At 38.8% G+C, this 24,695-nt stretch overlaps 2 protein-coding genes across 2 annotated transcripts in view; one reads left to right on the forward strand and one right to left on the reverse strand.

The window, feature by feature from the left end:
- Positions 1-2,286, forward strand: part of CCDC85C (coiled-coil domain containing 85C) — a 119,613-nt gene extending 117,327 nt beyond the window's left edge. The window contains exons 6-7 of the mRNA XM_009328200.1: positions 473-571; positions 2,197-2,286. Of these exons, the coding sequence (XP_009326475.1) occupies positions 473-571; positions 2,197-2,286 (189 nt within the window). The remainder of the gene's footprint in view (positions 1-472; positions 572-2,196) is intronic.
- A 3,756-nt stretch (positions 2,287-6,042) lies between these two features.
- CCNK (cyclin K) lies at positions 6,043-24,637 on the reverse strand. Its single transcript, XM_009328209.1, has 11 exons — positions 24,593-24,637; positions 22,732-22,998; positions 21,625-21,706; positions 20,889-21,020; positions 19,948-20,053; positions 19,749-19,806; positions 17,208-17,377; positions 15,308-15,594; positions 10,730-10,763; positions 9,574-9,648; positions 6,043-7,366 (listed from the first exon to the last, which is right to left on the reverse strand). The coding sequence occupies exons 2-11, from the start codon at positions 22,926-22,928 to the stop codon at positions 6,744-6,746; spliced, it is 1,764 nt and encodes a 587-aa protein (XP_009326484.1). The 5' UTR covers positions 22,929-22,998; positions 24,593-24,637; the 3' UTR covers positions 6,043-6,743.
- Positions 24,638-24,695: the final 58 nt, after the last annotated feature.

Genomic DNA, 24,695 nt, shown 5'->3' on the forward strand with positions numbered 1-24,695 from the left:
GCTAAAACCCTGTTAGACCTAAAAGCTGCTGGCCTGGGCTGACCACAGTTGCCCCATGACTCGGATTAGCAGAAAGGAGTGGAGAAGCTCCGCTTCTGCGAAAGAGGGGAATGGAGGGAGCATGAGTTGCGGGGGATTGCCTTGGGGGAGCTGCCTGGAAGGTGGGGCCACCAGCAGCCTTCCTCAAAGAGATGTGTTTGTGGGCACAGGCAAGTCGCTGCCAATTATCACATGGTCCTCCTGGACTGTGGTGGCAGCCACACCACACCACAGCAGGTGGTGGGACAGAGGCATGCCGTCACCAGGGAAGGGAGAGGATGGAGGCACCCAACTTGGTGTCATGCTCGTCTTTGCAGTGCTCTGACTCTCAAGGCTTTGTGAATCCTGCCAATTTAACTACTGGTTAATGAGGTTGTTAGGGACACTTAATTATTTGAGGAGCATAATGCTTTTGTAATATTGTTTTTTGTAGGTCCTTGAGGTCCATGAAAATTTGGACAGGCAAATGCAAGACAACTATGAAGAAGACCTGAGTGAAAAGGAGAAGGCGATTGTTCGTGAAATGTGCAATGTAATAACTCCTCTCAGCAGCTCTAGGGGTTTCTTTTGTGGTCTTAGAAGTACAGAGGAGCAGGGGTCTGCTGCGTACAAGCCCTGTTTGATGCGAGATCCACAGGCACAAGGGAAGAGTGGAGGCTCTGCTGACCACTGCTTTGGGTATCAGTAACACGAGTGCCTCGTTCACTGCACGGAGCAGCCTTTGCTCAGCAGATACTTCCCGCTCTGCTGCCTTCAACGGTGCAGAGTAGCTAGTCTAGCTGACCAAGAGCTGTGCGAAGGGCTCTCCCTGGCTTGGAGAGTCCTGTTAGCAGTTGACTCCAAGTGTGTCCTTAGGGATTCGGATTGGGCTGAGCAGCAACTGGTTGCTACCTTTAAAGCTGTACATCTTGAATGGGTTTGAGCCTAAACCATAAGATAACATCAGAGGGAGAATACGCATGTCTGAAGCTGTTGAACAGCATCATGGTGTGTGGGGTGCTTTTAGCACTGCCAACATGTTGGGCAACCACACTGTTAACTGAGCTTGCCACGTCCTGTACGGTGAGTGTTCGTACCAAACCTCTGCTCTGTGGTGTCTGCTGCTGTGGCACTGCTTCCAGCTTCAAAGCACCTTGGCCATGCTTTGGCTCTGAACAAAGAGTTTGGCATTTCTGCTAGAATATGGCTCAAGCTGCATGTCACCTGCAGCCGGGGATGTGCTGTTCAACAGTACCAGCAGTGCCCACAGCAGGGAGGGGGATGCTTACGGAGCCTTCTCTTTTAGAAGTCCACACTGGAAGTCAGCCCAGGTGGCATCGTTTCGTGCCTCGCAGCAGCAGAGAGGAGCCTAACCCTCTGTTTAAATTCTGAAAACCACCTCAACCCTAAAAAGAGGGTATAAAGAACACAAGTGCCTCTTGCAGAGCTAGATCACTGCAAGCATCCTTGGCAGGGGCCGAGGCACTTCCCTTTGGTTGCTGGATCCCTATAAGCAAAGCCAAGACCAGAGTGAACGAGGGCCTGCTTTTTAGGATATTTTTGTCTGCTTAATGCCACATTCCCTTGTAGCCCTGCAGGGGGAAAGGTAAAACGCCATAACTTCATCCTCCCAAATGGACTCATTTCTGTTTGTGTATCATCAGCTGTTTTTTCTTTAAATATTAATTTTATGTAGACTCAAGGCAGCTGTGAAGTGCTTTGCAGTTTCTTATTTTTAAAAAAAAATAGCCTCTCTTACCCCAGTGGATCTAGACTGATAAAATGTATGTTTTTAGAAAGTCATATATATATATATGTATATAAAATTTTAATCATTATCTTTTTCATTTTCTTGTCTGTTCATGGTAACATCATTTCTGTAAGCATGGCAGGGTTGACCTACCATTGAACTTAACTTCTGAACCTAGTGTATTTGTTTTATACTATTACCCCAGGCAAAAATGGTTCTTATTTCAAGAGAGACTAATTAGAAAAATGCATCAATGTTTTTCCCTTGGAAACTGGTGCACAGATGCCATCCAGTGGCTCTGCTGAGAATTACAGCCCAGTTCTAGGAACTTTCAGACTGCAATTATGAAAATACTGCAACTCATCAGAGGCTTTGGGTTTTTTTAATTCCTGTCTTTCTCTTCCTTACCCCTTTATTTTTTCTTACAGGTTGTCTGGCGAAAGCTGGGTGATGCTGCGAGCTCCAAACCCTCCATCAGGCAACATCTTTCGGGAAACCAGTTCAAGGGTCCCTTGTAGGAACACTGTCCCGGAGGCTGGACGCGATTGATTCTGTGAAGACTAAAGAGGCAGAGCTCAGCATTTCTGGCTGCCTGTTCTTTGGGAGTTGGGGTTGAGTTTTTTTCAGGGTTTCCTTTTTTCTTTTTTTTTTCTTTTTTTTTTGCTTTTTTTGTAACAATAGTGTAAATATGGCAGCTAAAGGCCTGATTTCCAGGCTGTGGTGCTCTGGAACTACTGTTCAATGGGTAACCATCCAATAATGCCAGACTTGCATCATTTGTATCGTAGTTCAAACTTGCTTTGTTGTAATGGTCTGTTTGTAGAATTAACTAACTCGAGAGAATTTCTAAGAGGAACAAGAAGAACCCTTAACCTGCGGAGAAGTCACAGTTTGTATCGCTCCGGTCCACCCGCTTGTCAATGATTCATAGCTGGGTTAGTGGCTCCAGGCAGCACTTTCCAAGGAAAAAGCAATTTGAATTCGTTGGCTTACTGCCTGCCAAGCTCCTGAGCTGCTAACACTTTTTTGGAGGTCCTTATTTTGAAGAATGACATGCAACTGTTTTCACAAGGTGCTGTGTACAATATTGAGTGGCGAGCTAAAAACACTGATACCACTCTGTACGTTGTACAGTGGTACTCATCACACAAGCGTACAGACTCCGTATCAGCTGTTAATGAACTATTTTTCATGAACAAATAACATAAGATTTCTGCAGTTGTAATGTGAATGAACTGAAGTCACTTAGCCACACACCAGTATTCCCTACAAATATGGCAACACTTCTCCTGTAAAGCTTTTACTACAAAATAATTCAGCAGAAACTGCCGTCCTAACAGTGCTTACGGCTTCACAGGATCTTCGAAAGCAGCTCATCTTTCACATAAGGAAGATTTGGGTATTTTTTTTTTTGTTAATGTTCTTGCTGGAGCCCTCACCTATACTGGTTCCTGTGTAAGGTAACCAAACAACAACCTTGCAGAGCTGAATAAAAACTCCATTGTCGGGTGAGACTACTTCCTGCCATTCAAGCTTTATTTTTGTTAATGAACCAAAACAAGTGGGTTTTTCCTTCTTCTAATGGCTGTATATAAAACAATGGGACTTATATTTTGCTATTGTGGAGTAGCTGCTTGTGTAGTTGTAAGAATTTGACCCCCTTTTTTTCCAAGTTGTCACAGCAGCTGTCCCTGTATTTTATTAGATGTTCTTTCCCAACAGTCCAAGGAAGTGGGGCTTGGTTATTAAAATAATTGATGTAAAATAATTTTAAAGACAGGCATGTGAAAAGATCAAAGCCTCCTCTTCAAAAGTTGTATCAATTTTAGTGATTAGTTTGAAGATTTAGTGACCTCAAACACCATCACTTTCTTTTTATTCTCCGTAAGAATCAGTCACAGCTACAGACAGCTGAATTAGCTGGACAGGTTCTTCCTCTTAAATTAATTTGTTCTACCAGTTGAGTTCTTGACTTGTGGTATTGTATTAACATGGCGCACCGATAACAATACCCAGGAGCCCATGCTGCGAGTTATGAAAGGTAATTGGTCCCATGGCATACAATAATCCAGCTGCCTGGGTAATTTGGAGTGTCAGAGCCGAGATCTGTAACCAGTAAAAAACACAGAGAAGGCATACAACCAAAATACATAGTAATCAGTAAGGGTAAGCACCACTTCATTGTTCATTGCAGAAATAAAAATGTAACAGTCAAGATGAGTAGGTTGTTTGGAAAAAAACCCAAGGCCCACCCCCAAAACACACACACGCATGCGCGCACTCACACGCTCACCAGTAGTTTATTTCTTACTACTGCTCAGTCAGTGAACTTTGAGCTAGCCAACTGTAAGTCTTATAATATTTACATCCAATGTGTCTGGAAAAATCCATTCTAGAGTTTGTCTGTCTCCTTTAAAATACGGCATCTTTAGAGGATCCTGGATTTCCTCTTCTTTGCTTTTTGTTTTGACCTCCAGTTTCTAGTCACCATTGATTACTTGTCTTCTTCCTCCTGTACAATTTATACCTTGAGATTTTCGTACCAGAAAAGGTGATGTAAAGCAGAGGCATCATTCTTCCTTAACATCCGATGTTGAATAGAGGGTTACTTTAATCTATCATCTGCTTGAAAGCCCATTTTAATTTTGGTGGCATCTCATCACTGGATTAAGCAGAGGATTTAAGCATATTGGGAACAAGGTTAATTTATGGCAGTGAATTTTAACTAAAGCAATGCAAATGTTGCCAGCACTTGTAGGGAGTTAATTGTGTTGACGTGCTTGCTATTTTAGGAGTATATTAGACGAGCAGGTCCTCTCAACAAGACAAGAGCTATACTAATCAGATTACTAGTCTCACCAGCTATGTAATTCTCATTCAAATATTCCCTGCTATCAAATCTCTCTCAAAATCTATTCAACGACTTCAAGCAAAGCTTGTTTTGTTCCACCTGCAGATCTCGCCTACAAGGGAAATAGCGGTGCAGCGGAGGTCCATTACCACTGCGAATCCTGAAGAGCCAGTTTAGAGGGTAGCCAGTAGTTCAGCTGAACAGTCTTGATGCTCTTAGGGTATACCCTGTTTCTTTAAGATTCTATTTGGCAGCATCAATCTTCAATGTAAGACGTGCATCATTGATTTTGCACAAGAACATGACAGTGCTGTACGTTGGGGTGTTATTTTGGGGGGTTTTTAGGCTTGCTACTCTTCATACTTAGCTCCACTTGAGCTATGAAGTATCTTCCTGGGGTAAAATGACACTCAATGACTTTACAGGATGACTTGGGTGCTGAATTTTCAGTTGTCTAAAAAGATGTTTTATATGCATATTTAAATTCACTTACCTATGCGCTAAGTCTTCAGTGAAAACTACCGGAGGAGCTTTGAACATCAAGTTGGAGGGGAGCATCCCTTGAAATAGCGGCCATTAAATTGATATATTTGGGGCAACAGTCCAAGTTAATTTCCTCAAGATGGAAGCCCTGGGTTCTGCAATCCTCTGGCCAAGAAAGCATCCATTGTTTGCAAATGGACTTTGCTTGCTTAAGGAGAGTAAAATCGCATCCTTGACTTCTGTTGGAGTGGCTGAAGTGAATGGCATTTCCATAAAAGTTGCTGAAATGCTGCGGTGTAACCAGCTTCAGTTGGCTCTTTGCACCTTGATAAGACTGCTGAGCACAACCTTGTTTGAGAATGGCACATTTTTAATCCAAATATTAGATATTAAACGAAATCAGTGTTAAAGTGACCTTTTATCTTTTTAGAAACTGTGGGGGAAGAGTACTACTGATCTTTTTCAAAGTGCATGACTGTAAAGTGATAAAATTGTATATTTTTCATAATGTGGGGAAAGTCTATTTGTGCTGCTTTAGAAATCAGTTTAAAGTTTGATTTCTGTTAAACCTGTGATCTTACGGCCCTGCTATATTTTCTGTATATTATTTACAAAGAACTGGAAGAGTTAGCACCTGCTGTTGTGTATATAGCAAAATTCTTTAGACCTTAGCACGCGTTTTTACCTATTATTGAACCACTCTGGCTTTTTTGGGGAGGGAAAGTAATAGTACAGATTTTTTTGATTCATTTGAAATATTTTAGTAAAAATGAAGTAAGAGATTGATTGTGATAGTGTATACTTCTAGTTGAATAAAATAAAACACATTCTTTTTAAATAAACTGATGAATAAGATTTGGGAGACCACTGCTGAAACATCTTGCGGTAAGTACCGTAGTTATGAATTCTGAACTATTATGAAAAACCTGGAAGTCCACCAAATTCAGAACCAATTTTATTTGGGTAGATGTGAACAAAGTAGTCCCATTTATAATCAGGATGTACATCACAGTAGGTTGTTACATTCAGACTTTCACACTTAGAAAATATATATATTATGTACAGGAATTTGCAAATAGGTGTAAACATACAATACTTTAAGATACCAGTACATTCCAAAACAAAAATATCAGCAACGCAAACACCTCAAAATGATTCCAGTCAGCTAGCATTCAGAATCTCTCTTAAATAAAGTAGCATTTATGCTTGACATTGTGTTGTTTTAATTATTACTAAAAATGAAGTTTTACTATAGATAAAATTTCATGGTATCTGGCTATTTTGATACTCAAAAATAGGCACTGATTTCTAGAAGGAAATTTTCTTCTTACTGATATAATTGAGCCAATATGGCTGGTTTTGCTAGTACAAAGTAATCCAGTGCTGGAATAACTCAAGACAATTTAAACTTAAGTCAAATGTATAAAGTTAGAATAGATACTGCAAAGCTGATTAAAATCTAGAAGCCTATATAACTCACCATAAACAATACTGCAAACAGATCAGCTAAATTTTCATTTCACTGCCTCATTTCTTCATCTAAATTATACAAATTATCCTCCTCTTCATCTTTACAAAGTAGGTTTTGGCTAGCTACTCCTGCCTAGTCAACATAAAGGATATCGTGCAAATTACCTCATGCTATCTCATCCATGTAGCACGTCCAAGTCCTGCTACAGGTGGCATACCAGGTGGTGGAATTGGAGGTGGTACAGGTGGCTGTCCACCTGGGGGAACAGTAGGCGGGGGGTAACTAGCTGGTGGCATTCCCAGCCCTGGAGGTGGATGAGGTGGTACTGCATGAGTTGGAGGCAGTCTTGGAGGAGGGAAATTAGGGTTGTATGTAGGTGGAGGAGGATATCCAGGAGTAGGAGGTGGAATATTGGGCGGGGGGAATGAAGTAGGGGGTGGAGGTGGAACTGGTGGTGGAGGGTTGGGAGGATAGACATGAGGATGATATGGTAGATGAGTTGGTGGTCCATAGGCCGGTGGTAAAGCTCCGTAAGTTGGTCCTTCTGTTTTCATCATTGACTGAAGACTTTGATAACCCTCCCCTGACATGTAAGAATTTGTAGTAGACATCCCTGTAATATAACTGGTGGGGGGTGGGGGTGGGGGACGATGCGGCAGAGGTGGAGGTTGATGTACTGGGGCAGGATGAGCAGGGGGAGGAATCTGGACCTTTGGCATATCTACTGAGTCCACAGTAGTAGATTGCTCTGCCTCTCCCATTGAAACTGCAGTTGTCAAAGGAGGCTTGCGCTCTGGAAAAGAAAATTTCATTTATTTTTTTGAAGGATAGTGGCAATAACAGCTTCTGAATACTTCATATTTTTCTTCCAGTTAACATATCCAAAGAGGACTCAATTCTCTAAGTCTCTGAATGCCATATGGTATCCAGTCAGACCTTCTTATATCACTAGAAAATACCTAAGCTGCATAACAAAGCTTCAAGGTCAGTTTTTCCCATTCTAAAAGTTAAATACATCTTCCATTCTTATTACTCTTTTCTTATAATTTAAATATTGTTCTACAATCAGCAGAAATTAGCAGACTAGATGGACAGAACCACAACTATCAGATTTAAAAAGTCACGGGACCAAGATACCAAAAATCTTTTGATCAGTGCTTCAATCTTATTTAGTCCAGGCCTCTCTTCTACCTCTTTTATAGTCCAGGAGGTGGCCTGGGATTACCCTCTGCACTTCACTTGGCTCCCATGTTGGGAAATATTATTTAAGAATACAGGCCAAAGTCTCAAGTCTTTAACACTCAGTTCTAAACCCGTTTACCAAATGAAAGAAAAAAGAAAACCAGAGGGTAAGTGAGAAAGTGCGATAGATTGCTTGGAACATGAAATCTGATCAGCTTTGTTCCACTGATTAATTTCAGGGAACTCGGTACCTGACAGTCTGGCGAAGTTCATAAAAAGGTCAGAATTTTACAGAATTATACTTGGCCATTTCTAGGAAGAACATGCTTTAAGCTGTCTTCTCTTTAAATAAGAATCTTAAAGTATTTTTTCTCCCCTCTTAATGCAGACTTTATAAAGTAAGGAATACCACAATAAGAAGACTGACCTAATGGCAACATCTCTCTATGGTCATACAGTCAGTATTTAAATGCCCAGCAAAAAAGAGTTTGGGGCATCTTGACATCCATCTTGCTTGTATATATAAACATCTAAAACATTGTTCAGTAAGAAAAGTTATTTAGAAGCAGATATAGGGCAGTCATTTCCAGGGACATACAACAACTAAACTGATGATGCTAAACGGAATTTGAGATAAATCCACCTTCTAGTACTTCTGTTCATTTGGTCAATAAACAGTCTTAGTTTTCACCTGATTTTTCCTCGGAGCCCCAAAAGACAAGAGTTGGCCTCTAAAGACTGTTCTTAAAATGTTTCAGTGCTTATACAATGATTTGCTTGTATAAAACAAATTCTAAGAGGAAAATTTTAGATAACAAGGGAAACAAATTCGTTACCTGCCTAAATAGGATTTATCTTACCTAAGCAGTCATAATTTTAACAGCAAAATTGTCCCCTAGGACAGCTACATAATTAGGTCATGCAAGGTGGGTACGCTGGCTGTGGTACCTATGATTTCAATGACTTCTAGCTCCTAAATTGTAACAGGCAATAATTTCCCCATTTGCCCACTTTCAGAATCATTCTGGATGCAAGATGTGCATTCAAGATTTAACAACTGAAGGAACAATGAACGTGGTATTTAGAAGAACCTCTTCATTCTTAATTAGATTTTAATGAGTGGGAAAAATGGTCCTACTATACTTCAGAGCACTGTTTTTCTCTCTGGTCTTTCCCTGTTAGAAACTGTCATCTTATATTATGGACCATGCTCTATAAAATATTTATGTCATATTTAAGGGTCACTGGAAGGACAGCTAATGCATCAAGGTGCTGGAAGCACATTTTTACAACAGTACAGTTTATTTTGCAAACGTAAGGCATGTGTGCAGTGTTAAAGTTCTCTGGCAGATGAAAGTCCTCTTTTGGGACGCAGCAAAGTATCCCCCTTATTGTTTAGAAGTTACACACCTGCAGAATTTCTATACTAAAAATGTAACGTGGAGGACTTCTATAGGACAGGTGGAAGCTACTCTAGTAATAGAATATGGCATCTGCCATCCTTTTGAGAATGTAAGTCCCCTTTTGCACCTGCTAGTGACAGTAAGTTTTAGTCTTCTATGCCTTTAACAGTCACAGCTCTGTTTCGCCTTTGTCCACCTAGTGTAGTCTTGTTTCCATCATGACTTTTTTGCTTCTGTCTGGAAAAGCTTGTGCTACTAAGATGAAACTCTCTCTAGAGCTTCTACCTAATGCTTTTACTTGCCAAGCTGATTAATCAAGGCAACAGCCCCTGCCCCCACACCATTACCACCATCTGAATGAAAAGCAAGGCAATTAACGGCAAGAGTAAATGTGTTTAACAAAATAAAAGCTTACCTGGAGGTGGATGTGCAGGAGGTATTGGTGGATGTGAAGTTTCAATTTTAGGAATTTTAGATGGTGGTGGTGGTTCTAAAAAACATTGGGAAGTTCCTAATTGGCTATTGCTCTGCAATATTTTCCAAATTCCAACTCTGGTCTCATGCTAATGATTATCATATCATATTACACTATGCAAAAGTACAGTGGAAATCATATATACTAGGTATCTTTAATAAAGAAAACTAAAATCAAGACCTTCGTATAAATAAAGTGGCATCAAGTATCACAAACAAGTCTTCCAAAAGAACACATGCCTACAAGTTCAAGCTACGTATTTTGTAACTAGAGACAAATTGTCCCAGTAACAGTACGCAAGTGAAGATGAGCATGTGTACATTTTCTAGCACAAAACTGTAACTTGTAAATAGTTAAAACAAATCTCAGAAGAAGTTGAACTATGCTCTGCTAGGGGAATGTGTGTCTAGAAATCAAACAAAATGGCAGTTGCACAGGAGAGAGGAGGGAGAAGAGACAGCTCTCTGGAATCTATCTGCAGAGCCAGAGAGGGAGAAGTGCCAGACTTGCTTAGGAAAGGTTGCAGAATCCCATCCTAGCTATCCTGAAATACATTGTTCCAAAAACAGCAAAATGAAGGAAAAAACCCCAACCAAACGAACAAAAGAAAAGAACTAGATGCGATCACTGCAGTGAAGCGTTTCTTAAGCTAGATTACATATTGATACAAAATGCCTTTTACTGGCAGCCATGCCAACAACCGATTACAAATGTCACTGATTACCAACAGACTTATTATTAGTGCAGCTATTTAATGACATGGTACTTTCAGTCACTTCAAGGTCCCACAGCTTGCTGAAGAACTACTCCAAATGATGCATGGAGTTATACATTGAGAGTTGAGTAGTTTAGCAAGACTTCTACTGAATAGACTGTATTAAGGGACTCCTGAGGCACAGTTATACTCCATTTTTTCAAGTTTTGCAGTTAGGAACATTTTAAAAATAGTTGCAGTATATATTTAAAGATACATTACTAGGATCAAACTAGTTTAGAACTGCCAAGCCTGTAAGCAAACAAAGCGCACGTCAGCAAATGACTTATTCTGGTTAAAACAGTAAAATGAAAGCAATATGAATAGAACATTAACACTTACCTGATGTCTTTGTTTCTTCTTTTGGAGATACAGCCTGTTTAAAAAAAAAAAAAAAAAGATGGAAATAAAACCATTGCAAAATACGAAACATTTTAAAATGGTAACAAGTGAGCAAAATAGGAAACATCTTAAAGCCTGCTGAAGAGGTTTTGTACAGATCTGACTAAACCAGAACCAGTTTCCAACCCAGAACCAGTTTCCTCCTCCCTCCCCTGAAAGGAGGCAGGACAAAGCCTTTATTTGTTCCTATATTTTTATTAGGAGGCTAATAATGTCCAATCCCTTCAGACAGATGCAACACAAACTGAACAAAGTGAAATCACATTGGTAAAGCCGAGCTTAACTGGCAGAGTGTAAAGACTGAAAAAATAGCAGCTATTTTAGATAAAGCATTTGCTGCTGTTCTCGCTGTTGAGTATTACATCTCGTTTAATTTATTTATCACCCACTGCACATACGTCATGGTCCTGTACACTGCTCACTGAGCTGAAAGCAAGAGACTTGGCCTCTGTTCCCGATTCTGCTTTGACCTATCATTCAACCTTTGCCAAAATCACTTCAGCCCTTTATGCTTTATTTACCAGGACAGGAGGGCAGTGAAAGTGTTGCTCAGTGCAAAACATTTCAGAAGCCTTCAGATGGAAAGCATTGCATAAAAGCCAAATGTTAGGCCAGAAAAAGAAAATTATGCACACTGAGCAAAACCCACAAAACCTCACATCATCCTTCCAATCACAAGTTTTTCATTGTTTTTTTTGTTGTTGTTGTTGTTTTGTTGTGGTTTTCTTAAAGAATCACAGACAAGGGACTAAGAAAAATCTTCCCAGCTTAGAGATGGCTACTTGATGGTCTTTGAGAAAAGCAGAAAACTTAACTGGAATTTTAAGTAAATTAAGCTTAGTTACAAATGTATTTGAAATTAATGATAAGAGTCAGAGGGGTACGGTACATAGATTCTGTCTTTTGAATTAAAGGGGTTTTTTAAGGCACTATTTACCTCTAGTGGCTTTACCTTCATGAACTGTTGCTCAGTTCCCATCACTTTACTTTCCACAGTAAGAATGGACATACATTTCACTTCAACTTGAACAATGAATTTTCCTTAATTCTGATGGATATTCTCAAGATTTTTGCTGTCCAATACAAAGGTACCCAAAGCCTGCTTGAGGCTACCTCATTCTTACACTCCTTTCATAGTCATTTCAATTCATCTCCAGCCACCTTCCATCTGCTCTCCTGCTTTTTAAGGACGATCTTTATCTTCCCATTCCAAACATACATACTTTTCTTGGTGACTCTCACAGACTCATCTGCTGCCTTCGTTTTACTTGGGTGGTCTTTTCTCAGTTTTCTAGCACTAAATTCCTTGCCTGTAAAACTGCACCCAAACATCAGATCTCCCCGCACTTTCAAATAGAAGCAAGTCTCTGCTACTTATTGCAACATTTCCAAAAGTCACTCATTCTATGAAGTCAGTTTATCAGTGCCAAGTGGCAAGCAATTCAATTATTGTGCATTTGTTAACATGGAGCAATGTTCAGAAAATAATGTCATTGAGGTACACCATTAGAATGGAACAAGTAACGGGAGCCAAATAGCTCCTGTGACAGAAGAACAAACATCAGTTTAAACTGTATTTATGCTAAGGGGGGGGGGGATGCAGGGGGGAAGGAATCAAGAAGCAACAAACCCAAAGCCTATAAAAATTTAAATCACTTCTTTAATAATGGCAGCTGCTAAAACAGAGATGAGCTTTTTTTTGGTCCTTCTACTGCATTGTAGTTTGTATTGCTCCAGCCATGACATCCCAGGGTCAGCATTATTTATTAGCATGCTGATTGTTATTTAATACTTTCATAATAAGCTCAATCCATACCACAATGGAACTGTTCTTTTAGTGCTGTTTCTATGTGCATTAAAATTGTTCCCACTAATAATTTCTAGTTTAATCAAACTAAATATACTATTTACTTCTAATGATTCACCAGTGTATTTTTAGTGAAGTCAACTGAACATTCAAGTGCTCTTCACCACTAGAGATGTAGAGGATATGCAGATTCTGGTATGGGTCTGTAAGTCATGGGCCAATGCCTCAGCTGCTTAAAAGTATCTTGGCTCAGTAGAAGGTAATGGACTTACAAGAGTTCATGTAATTGGAAAATCTGGCCTCCAGGAGCAAAGTGTATTTATGTTCTGTACAAACCAAAGGAGAAGTCATGCAAAGCCCTATTTATAGAAGGAGGCAAACATTTTAAGTAAGTTTTATGGTACATCTAACTGAAGAACACTTTAGAAGCACCAAGTAAATCTTTCAAACACTACACATCTTGTTCTCCTAGACTGCTTTCTGGAAAAAGAATTATTTCAGATAATCACATCTGCTTTTCTCAAATTCGTGCTGTTTGTGCTGTTCTACAAAACTCCTGCTGAGTCACCCTTTGCTTTATATTTGTTCTGGATGCCTACAGTGCACCAGGACTTACCTTTTAACTGTACTATTCACTTCCTTATTTATTAGGTGATGGACCTCAAACTTAATTTCAAGAAAAGGTAAGTTGCTCTGAGGGCTTGACCAGAGATACTATTCATGCAAAAGGCATCACTTTTTTCCATGAGGTAGTTCATTAACACATGGGATAGGGTGAAATCAGTAGTGCTGTAAAGGTAGAGCCTTTAGATGAATGAACAAGCATTCATAACAACTTAGAATCTCATGGACACACATAGAGAAATCCAAATTGTTATTTACAGTTACTGATGTGCCAAACTGTCCCAGGCATTTTCGTTGAAGAATCATAGAATCATTTATGTTGGAAAAGACCTTTAAGATCATCGAGTCCAACCACTAACCTAGCACTGCCAAGTCCATCACTAAACCATGTCCCTAAGCACCACGTCTACATGTCTTTTAAATACGTCCACGGATGGGGACTCAACCACTTCCCTGGGCAGCCTGTTCCAACGCTTGACAACCCTTTCAGTGAAGAAATTTTTCCTACTATCCATTCTAACCCTCCCCTGGCACAACTTGAGGCCACTTCTTCTTGTCCTATCACTTGTTACTTGGGAGAAGAGACCGACACCCACCTCACTACAACCTCCTTTCAGGTAGTTGTAGAAGAGTGATAAGGTCTCTCCTCAGCCTCCTTTTCTCCAGGCTAAACAGTCCCAGTTCCCTCAGCCGCTCCTCATAAGACTTGTTCTCCAGACCCTTCACCAGCCTCACTGGTCTTCCCTGGACACACTCCAGCACCTCAATGTCTTTCTTGTAGTGAGGGGCCCAAAACTGAACCCAGTATTCGAGGTACGGCCTCACCAGTGCCGAGTACAGGGGGACAAGAAAAATAAGAAAAGAGTTCCCTGCCCTAGAGATCGGACAACCCAAGCAGGATTTGTGCTGATGATAGAAAAAGTATGAAAAGACAGACATACTACCTGTAAAGAGCTCTCCCAATTTTCAAGCTAATTAACACATTTTATCACCTTTCTATCCTGAACAACTCTAAAGTTCAGTGCAAGAACTATGTATTTCAGTGCAGATTTTTTCCTCTAGTAGTAGGTTATATCTTGCAATTATAAGACCAAGGTTTTACAGAGTTACATTTTTCTCTTTTTTGGGAGGCTGCTATCATGAAGATGCTGCGCTTTTCCAATTCCATTTCATTCTATCATTTGTTGCTTCTTCCTGGGTTTTTGGGTTTGTTTGTGGTTTTTTTCCCCCTTGATGTCTGTTCTCTAGTTTGGGCATGCATTAATTACAAGTTAGAGCAAAAGCTGTAAAAGCTGTACAAAATTTACTTCCTAAATGGACTTGTTCCAAAGATTTTACTTCTGAAAACATTCTTCTTACTAAGTACATGCGAGAAGATTTGGGTAACACTTTAACACTTTTTTTTTTTGATAACTTACAAGTGAAAAAAAACAAACCCACAAAGCGTAGATTAAAGTCTGAAAACTTCATTTGAACTTGATGACTGTGGAAAAGCACTCAGAAGTGCTTGTGATATTATCCAACTGCCAACGTACCTTCTTATTTTCAACGATGAGGTAATAATACAGACAAAGTGAGACTTTGATGTATGATGAATTTATAGGCTTCTACTGTTATTAGATTATTTTGAAAGACTTTTTCTAAGAATTTTGACATACTTTTAGAAGCCACCATTCTCTCACATTTGTAATCAAAGACCAGAGAGTCAAATAATGTATTCATCAGCACTGTGCACATCTCTGCATTCAGGTATGGCACAAGAGACCTTCCCTAAATGAAGCCTGCTTAATAGCGAAAACAATGAAATTTGGTAGCACAGAACCACGAACAGTTAGAACCTTAATAGCTCATGCTGACTTAAAAGTCTCTCCACTGGTTTTGCCTCAAGTGGAATAAGAATGTGGTATGCCAAAACTGTAAAGGCTGTTCTACACTAACATACTTGCCATAAAACCAATGGAAGTCTACCATACAAAATTAATTACCAGGCTCATTCTCAAAGCAAACACAAGTCTGCTGCACACTGCAGCCTTTAAATCAAATGGACATCAGGTCAGCTTGAAAATAAAACACAAAGTTAAACTTACTGCTGGTCTTTTAATCTGTCTAGGAGGACTTGACTGGGGAGACGGCTTTTTAGATTGCTGTGCTTGTGTTTGCTGCTGCTGCTGCTGCTGTTGTTGTGCTGACTGTTGTGACTCTTTTTGCTGCTGAGTCTGTGATTGCTCTGAACTCTGGGATTGCTGGGATTGCTGTACCGTAGGTGCCTGCGGTGTAGATTGAAGAGATGGTGGCTGCTGCAACTGGTGAGGAGTATGATGAGGCATTTGCTGTTTTCCCTGTGAGTATAGATCCAGAATCTGATGACAGATGTCTTTAAAAAAAAAAAATCCAAAAGGTTATACCCCTATAATGAACAAGTGTACATTTAATAGACAATTATCAACTAAGCTTTTTACTGGACATCAACTTCAGAAAAATTCATTGCAAGTATTACTCACTGTTATAATGACCAGAGATTTTACTATTTTAAAACAGACTATTTTTCAATTTATACTTGCATTTCTGAGTTTCTTCTGCCTATGCTGAACAATATGTAAGTGTATATGCACACCTTGCAGAAAAAGAACAAAGTGTCTTGGTATTAATATACCATATGTCATTACTGTGTGCTTGGAGAGCCAGGTAACTGTGTAACAACAGGATAGTAATACAGTAAGAAAGTGAGTGAAAGAAGATTATATGTTAAAATACACGTCTAGTTAGGCTGGTCAAAAAAGTTTCAGGAAACTAAGTAAAGGACTAGTACTAAATTCTTCTTCCAACATGTTAGGAGCTAAAGGTTTGTCAGAAAACATGTAGGACCAACTGATAACCAGGTGCAAGAGCAGCACTCAAGGAAAAGAAAACCTTTCTAGAAAAGCCAAAGGAGTTCTTTCCATGAGCATTCACTAATACAGTAGCAGAAACTGGAAAGATTCCCATTCTACAACCTTCTTTGACAAGGATTCAGCAGAAGATCTATCTGAAACTGAAGGAACTCTGGAAAAAGCCATAATACAGAGCAGGTAACCATTTAAGAAATCATCAGAACTGTAGGGTATTCACCTAAAAGTTCTAAGAGCAACAAAGGCTAAACCACCTGAACAGCAACACATAACGTTTCACTTAAAAATTCCTTAGAACCCAATGCCAGGTTGTGACAAGCATCAATTTTTAAAGGTGGTTTCTAAAGCAATTTATGGACCTAGAAGTATGCTTAGCCCGACATTTGTACTGGGAAGTCAGTCAAAACTTTTATGAAGACAAATTAGTGGCCACATAACCACAATTTACTTAACAAGAGTCAAGAAAGGTCCTGCTTTATTTTATGAACTTCCTGGGGTTCTGTCTAGCAGGTAAATATGAGAATATATACACACAAAGGGAATAGTATTAAGATATCTGTATTGATGAAAAAGATCTGTAATTCATCGCCTATGAGAATTCACACACACACACCAGAATTCATCCCCCATCATCTGTTCCTCAGTCATGGTACGCCATAAAAAAAAAAAAAAAAACTAGCATAATTTGGTTAAAGAGGTCAATCATCAATGAGAAAACCACCGGAAACCAGGCTCCATTAGTTCCCGTGTTCGCAGAGCTGCTTATTTAAAATGGGGAGAAGGGAATTATTAAAAAGTTAGAAAACACACACCAGGACAACTTAGCAGCTAATTAGCTGTGTTATAAACTAAACAAGTCGTAAAGCAAATATTGACCAGAATACTAATCATGGTAACTAAATAAGCTTCCAGACTAAGCCAGTCTAACAAGTTTAATTTAAAAACCCGGTTAAGGCATAGCACATATGACCTGAGTTTCATACTCTACACATGATTATTTTGACTAAAACCTAGATAGAAAGCAATTTGCATTTACTTATGATCTAGGTCATACAGTTAAAGGAAATACTTCTCTGTTCGTGGCAAATGTTTTTCATACCTTCCAGAACATCAACAGGAACATCTTGGACAAATTGCTCCCACCATCGTCTGTACATTGGTTTCGATGTCCATTCCTGTATTTCAAACTTACACAAACGGCCTGCTAAGTACATAACTGCAACAGCTATGATCTCAGGTTCCCACTGCAGTGACAATGTAGTGCAGAGACTGGAATATAAAAAACCCAGAACAAAACACAACCCTGAAGACAATTCTGATTGTCAAAGTCCAACACTTTAATGTACGACAGCTATAATTACCAGGGTATAAAATCCTACCACGCTTTAACATCTCAGACAATTTTAATTAAGAGCCTTGTTAAACAAAAGAGTTTACAAAACTAAAGTGTTTCTGCACTACTGCTATCATGAAACAAAGTAATTTTACACAGATAATACAGAGGGCATATGCCTACAGAAGCAATACACTGCATAGGAACATCAAGTTTGGAGTTTAAAAATAGAAAACCTAACACTATATGGGTGTGGAAGAAGAGGGAAAAGACAGCATTATATTCCAAGTATGGGCAGCTACATTCCACTGTAGTCTCACCTGTAGTGTTAACCAAATACAGTGTTCATGTTTGTTGCCACACAAGCGTGCTGTCACTGCACTACACTGGTTAGGGAATGATGCCCACATTTGGATTTTAGAGTTTCCAAATGTGTTTCAATAAAACGTAAACAAGTACTAAAAAAAATCCCACAGAACAGCCAACATGAACTTATAAAGCAACTTGTCAAGCATGATGGAAGTTTTAGATCAAGCTGTAAAAACTGTAAAAGGTTGTCTCTTGAATAGCCTTTGTTAAAGCTAATGCTAAAATAACTGATATTATTGGCATTATTGATATTAACTGAGTAAGTTCCTGTCATAATCAAAGTTACTGTTTCCTGATATTAATTTTAAATTACAAAATTTGTTTTTCTTTTTTCTTTCTTTTTCCTCCATAGATTCTGTAACATAGGATCTGCTTAAACCATTTTAGATCCAGCTAGCCAGCTAAGTTTCTGCGAATTCACTGATGAATTCTTTATGTCCCTAAATGCCTCAAACTAGTAGCCTAGACAGTGATTTAAATTCATTTTCTCTCCAGTGGGCTACATGTAACTGAAGGCCAATGGGATACTTAAACACTGGTAGAATCAGGTCAGCAGTAAACAGTAAAAAAAGACACAAAAACTAGCTCTTAAAACACTGATTTCTTATTATTACTTTCATGACATTTACTTGGGGGGTGTACTGCGGCTGCGTAAAAACAGAACCCCCTATTCTAAAGGCCTGTAGTGCAAAGTACAGAAATATTTTCCCAGGATCCTAGAAAACAAGTACTCTTCTAATATGGTGCCTATTAAGTAAGCACAGGACAGCCTCTCAAGAACAGAGATAAGTATTATTGGAAACAACCACTCCAACTTCATACTAATGTTTTCCTGAAGTGCATTTCCTTTAATTATTACATTTCTTGAATTATTAAACACCATCTAATTCCAAGTAGAGTAGTGTCCAAAGTTTGATGGATACATAACAGAATTTTTCCCTGACAAACTTAACAGTGACAGTCAAGCTGTATTTTTGTTCCACCTGTAAGATCATCACGTACAAGACTGACAGCAGCTGAAGTAAACATCTTTTGACATCCAAATACACTAAGCAACCTTTTGCTCAAATTAATTTGGAGAGTTTAGGTGACACGTACAGAACCTGAACCCACACTGGGCTACTTCAAATTAGGCATATGAATAAAAATGCACCCCTTTTTTAATGGTGTTCTACTGCTGCAGGTATGACTGAAAGCAATGTATTTAGCACTTCTGAACAGTCAGGCCACTTACACATTTTCTTAAGGGTTTGCTAATTAAAAACTACATTTAACCATCCTTGGTGAATTAACTTGCCCAGCTCTGTAGAATCCTCCTTAAAAGACTAAAGTGTATCGAGTTGTTTTGTTTGGTTTTCTTTTCTCCAATACCACATTACAGATGAAAAGTACTTTTACACACATTCCTGTTAATTTATGTCATCCTTGTATTGCAAATCCATTATTCAAGAAATTGTAAATCTAGCGCTAAAAACTATATTCCTCACTGAATTTAATGGCTAGTTTACTATTACCAAAATAGAATTAAAAAAAAAAAATATATATATATATATATTGACCAACATGATGGAATTGGGAAGTGAATTCTTTTCTCAGAATGTGCCACATAGCTCAGATTGGGCAATAAGCCAGCTTCTATCCTGGAGATCTATAATTTGGTTTGGCCCTTTCAAACAGTAACTTTTTTTAATGCAGCACTAAATCATTACCACAAAATTGCAAAGGTCTTAATGGTCTACTTCTATACTCATCCTAGATTCCCTGCTCAATGGAACCATCATGGTAATGATGGAAAGAAAAACTGATGAACACTATCAAGAAAACCTATAACAAGCAGAAAACACGTAACAAACATTTGTCAAAGAAATATCTAATCCCAGAATAAAGTAAGCAACAGTAACTATTTCACTTTCCAAAGGTTTCCTGGAAGTATCTTACCTGTCATTGACAAATGTCCATGCCATTTGAACCAGTTTCTGAATTTTATTTTTGTCTCCTGAAAAACAATCAGAAAAGTTGTAAGAAATAAAATTAGGAAGGACAAACAGTTTGGAATAGAATATTCTTGCACTGTTAATGTAAATTAAGTTCTGAAAATTAGTAACAGGCATTACTTGCTCACCCTGTAATATTTTACCTTTGAGTTGTTTGGCATACTTGAGAAGAAATTGGTAGGGATGTTCCACTTGCAAATCAAACTTTATTGTTTGTAGTAAGATTCTTTCGAGGACCATCACTTCTTCCTAGAGAATGTTACAAGGTAACCACAATATTATTCCTTCTTTTACTCACAAATATTTTATGCTGGTATAAAGCATGACTACATAGCATCTCCAGGCAAACATGTCTGTCTGATTTTGCTTGATTAGGGTTTGTCTCCAAGGAGAACAGAAATCTCTCCAACTTAAAACATCATTTTAAACCCAGATACTTTTTCTTCACATTTATTTGAGTCAGAAGAGGGTATGTGTTGTTTAAAATTCCTTTTCTTCCATGTAGGAAAGAACTGAACCAGACACAGCATGAAAGTGCCAAATATACAAAATCACAACAAAAAGGTAAGCTCTCACCATGCTGCTCTCCTGAGTTTCAGATCCTTCTGCTATTTATAATAAGCACATTTTGAGAGAAGCATAGTTTTGCTAAGTCAAATACTCTAAACAGGAAACATCTCAATACTTCTGAGATGTAGTTCTCTTACTTGACTTAAGATTTGCTATTGGTTGCTTCCTAAAATGATATTAACACTGCCAAATATGATTTATGTCTTGATGACATTTCTAGCTCTGATCGGAATTACTCGAATTTACTTTAATTTGCAAAATAACATCAGGATTTACATGAAATCAGGTGTAAACTTTTTATACAAACAATTACCTCAGTAGGCTCCCAAAGGTACTTGTATTAGCAAGAATTATTTTTGTAGTTACCTACCACATTAACCAAAAGAGCCATAAATGCATGCTGAACATATAATTTAATTTAGAACAACTGAAAATCAACCAGTGCTCTAATGAATGTATGTCACTTTGCTGGAGTACGATAGGATGAAATCGATTTCAACATGGCTATTTTTACCTTTGGGTCATCTCCAAACTGTCCAAACTGTACATCATTTAGCAAGCTACGAGCTGTTTTAATTATATCTTTACATTTCTTAGGTGTTTCTTCAACTTTTCCTGCTAGGAAGAGACAGCAGGCTCCTGTCACCTGAAAAAAGAAAGTGCTTTCAAAAAGTTGTCTGCATGTAGATATGCAATACAGTATAGCATTGTAAAAGCACTGTCAGTTTCCATTAACAATTCTGTAGAAGTTTCCCAGGAAAGACTTAATAAGCATATTAATTTCTAATTTTATTATAGTGTTAATTTAAACTTTTACTTTCTCGAAGGAAAAAATACAGAATTTGGAGGACTGTCTGTTTCATATGACTTTATTTCAAGGTCAGAAACCCAAAGCAGAATTTGTCCTGGTTCAGCATTGTCTGTCAAGCAGTGTTAAGATGGTGGTATACTTTTTTTTTTATTTTAGCCAATACAGGAGTGCCAGAAGTATAGCTGTTAATCTTTCTAAAGAACAGTATCAGCAAGACATAACTGCAATGTCAATATAAATATGTTTCTAAGCATAAATAGAAATATGTAAACAGGCAGCAACAGTGTATTTTAAGCTGTAATGATTGAAAGATAAAGTGCTTATTTTTCATCATTCAGAGTGGTGGCCAACAGTAGTATCCAAGTGACTTATCACCATTTCAAATAGTCCATGCCTAGTGCAATCACTGTATTAAGTCATCAATATTGTAAATACTTACATATCTTGGGAATTGTTTGAAGGAATGAAACATATAAAACCGATGGAAATAAATTATTCCGGTTGCTAGAGTATCATAATGTCTGTGGTGCAGAATAAGGACTTTCAAACAGGACATAAAACAAATTTAAAACCAAACATGCGCAAAGGAAAAGATACATTCTGCTGTTATCAAGTACCTCAAGTAATTGTCCGTTCAGTGACCCATTAGAAAACACTGCAAGTAAAACAGGAGCTTTAGAAAAAAAAGCCACAAAGGCTGTGTAAATACTATGATTCAGCCCAGAGGCAGTTGATACCTAAAGCATTTATTGGAGGCGTGCAAAGTCCCGATCATGTTTATAGGAGGATCCATGCAAGGTCATCCTCGTGTTAAACCATACCTGCTTCAGAGAAGGTCAAAACCAGCAGTACGTACACGAAGGAACAGAACAATCACCACTTCACATTGAAGTGTTGGCATGGAGGAAAGTTACTAACTATTCACACCTACAAATACAAATAAAATCTGAACATGCTCCCTACTCTTCTCTTTAAGGAGAAGAGTAAAATTTAATCTTCACCAGGTTTTATTAAACAAAGAACTGAGGAGATTAAAAACAGCATAGGAATATAGGAAGCAAAAAGTTTAAGCAGCAGTCTCTGAGAGAGTGGGACAGTGGGGAGAACTTACTAATATATACAAAGTTGTAAATCCCAACCTAAACAAAAAAAACCAACCCAAAACGTGAGAGGGGGGAGGCAGAGGTTAGAAGCCTCAGAGGCAAAATATGTAGAAAAATAAATGCAAAATTCAAAATTTGAGAAGTTACATAGATTCATGTAGTAAGAGACCAACTTTCGTAACTGCCTAACGTTATCCTTAATTGGCAAGTCTGTATCACCTTACTTCTCTATTGCCAAAATGGTTCACCTTGTTTATCCAACAAATGGATAAAAATTGCATAGGAACACATTACATCAAAAGGCAAGTAAACTCAAAAAGATTTTGGTTAATGATTAAGAAACATCTGAACACCTAACTAAGCACATGACACTTCTTGTACATTTTATTCTGAAAATCCCCATTCATAAAGACATTTCATACCAATATGAGTTTAAAGGATACAGCCCTAAACGTGTTCCCACATCGAATATGAATCTGGCCCCCTCCCTGCGGTATCGTGCCTCAGTAGCTGGATCAAGCCCTTCTAGCTGTGACGGTGTATGTGCCAAATCTTTCTTATCCCAGTACCAACATGGCTTTGTATGGTCCAGGTTTGCCAAGTTTACAGAAGGGCTGGAATTTTCTTTATTCTCCTTCATTTATTAAAACAGAATTGTTCTTGCTTTTTAAGTTTTCAAAAAGGAAGTCTTCAGATAGTCGCTTCAGAACCTTTACGAAAAGACAAAAAGGTTTCTTTAAAAATGGAGGGGACTTCCCCCCTACTCAAAGATGAGTAAAGAGGAATAGTGTTTAGCCTTGCCCGTCGGAAGGGACTTTTTCTACGCTCAAAGACAAGTAATATTTAACCTTGCCCTTATCTTCCCCATATACTGCAAATTCAATTCAAAGAAATAGACATAGGTTATCTTTGCTATTGCCTATTTAATAAAGAGACTTCAAGAATGCATTATCAACAACATCTGCTACTTCTTAGAAGAACAGCTCTCACCCACTTTGTCCACAAAATAAGGAAGAACAATTCAGTGATGGTAGCAGCAAGATTTGAAAAGTTGCCGGGTGTGTGTGTGTGTGTGTGTGGATCGACTCTATTCGTAACTAGGAAACAGATTCGTTAGGTCAGTCTCAACGGCAACTTAAATACCCACTCGGTCTCCCGAATATCCCTGGGTGGTAAGATAGCAGCAACCACTTGGCAAAAAGCTTTGTAAAGTGGTCTGTACTTGTACTACCTGAAGGAAAAAAAGCAACAAAAGTAGTGTTCTTTCACATACCAAGATCAAGACAACTGATGTGAGCCAGTAGGGTAAGGTGGCATCCAAAATCGTCCCCAAAACAAAGCAGTTGATTACACTCGCAGATTGTGCTACTTTCCTGTGTTTACCAGCACTTCGTGTATGTATATTTACATCACAAAGCTCTGCAGGCAACTTTCTGGTGTTTATGACTGATGTTCAGTCATGCCTCAATTTAAGGACAGAATGAAGACGGTCTTGCTGCCTTTATTTCTTTCAGGCACAAAACCACTCTTACTGTAATTCAGTAAACTACGGATACTATGCACAAGTTACCACAGTCACCTGCAAAGCTTCGCATAACAAATAGTCATTAACATATGATGCAATATATTTGCTCTAAGCAAAACAGTCGGAATAAGACCCAAACTTAAAACTCTTAATTTTAAGCTGTTAATTTTCCAGATGTTTCCCTTCTGAAACCGGAAGAAAGATCACATGACTGCCAGAAAAACGATGCCCGCAATGAGCCTATCGCTCAACTTCAAAAAGTTTCTCCTTTTCAGAATAAAGGAAACTGTCTTTGTTCCGCGTTGGTTTTGGAAGAACCTTCACAGCTAACGGTACTGGTCACAGACCAATCCAAACTCTGCCACAAATAAGTAAATGGCTACTTAAAACTGTTTCCAGAACCAACACAAGAGCGCCGGGCCACGACCGCACCTTCCCATCGCATTTACCAAGAAAGCGTTATTTTTTACAACTGTTACGGTTCTTCTTCCTTACAAATTATTTTGCTTCCTAACGCTCCGAACAGTTTAAAACCCAGTTAACACTAAAATCGCCCGAAGCGACGAGACCTGCTTCTGTAAACAACGAAAGCATTTCCGAATACCAAATCACGAATAAAAACCATCAACCCGAAGACATCCTAAACGAACCACCTCAAGCATCCCAATCCAAACCGTAACGACGGAAAATAATGATCAAAGTTCTTCTTCTGCCTTTTCACGCACGCCGTTAATACAGAGAAGATTTCAGGAGCTCGATCCCGGCTTTTTACATCCTACCTTAGACGAACCAGCCGGCCGAGAGCCCAGCTCCGTCCCCTACAGCCCCCAAACCGGCGGGGGCGTTCAGCTCCTCCCAGACCCGGCCCGCCCGCCCGACGCA

The sequence above is a fragment of the Pygoscelis adeliae genome, unplaced genomic scaffold (genome assembly GCF_000699105.1).
Source record: "Pygoscelis adeliae isolate BGI_AS28 unplaced genomic scaffold, ASM69910v1 Scaffold130, whole genome shotgun sequence".
NCBI classification, from domain to species: Eukaryota; Metazoa; Chordata; class Aves; order Sphenisciformes; family Spheniscidae; genus Pygoscelis; species Pygoscelis adeliae.

Coding starts and splice junctions, on each gene's coding strand:
- CCNK (XM_009328209.1), bottom strand. CDS start 22,928: ATGAAGGAGAATAAAGAAAATTCCAGCCCTTCTGTAAACTTGGCAAAC. Junction 21,707..22,731: donor GTGGGAACACGTTTAGGGCT/GTATCCTTTAAA, acceptor TCTGCACCACAG/ACATTATGATACTCTAGCAA. Junction 9,649..10,729: donor AGAAGAAACAAAGACATCAG/GTAAGTGTTAAT, acceptor AATGTTTTTTAG/AACCACCACCACCATCTAAA.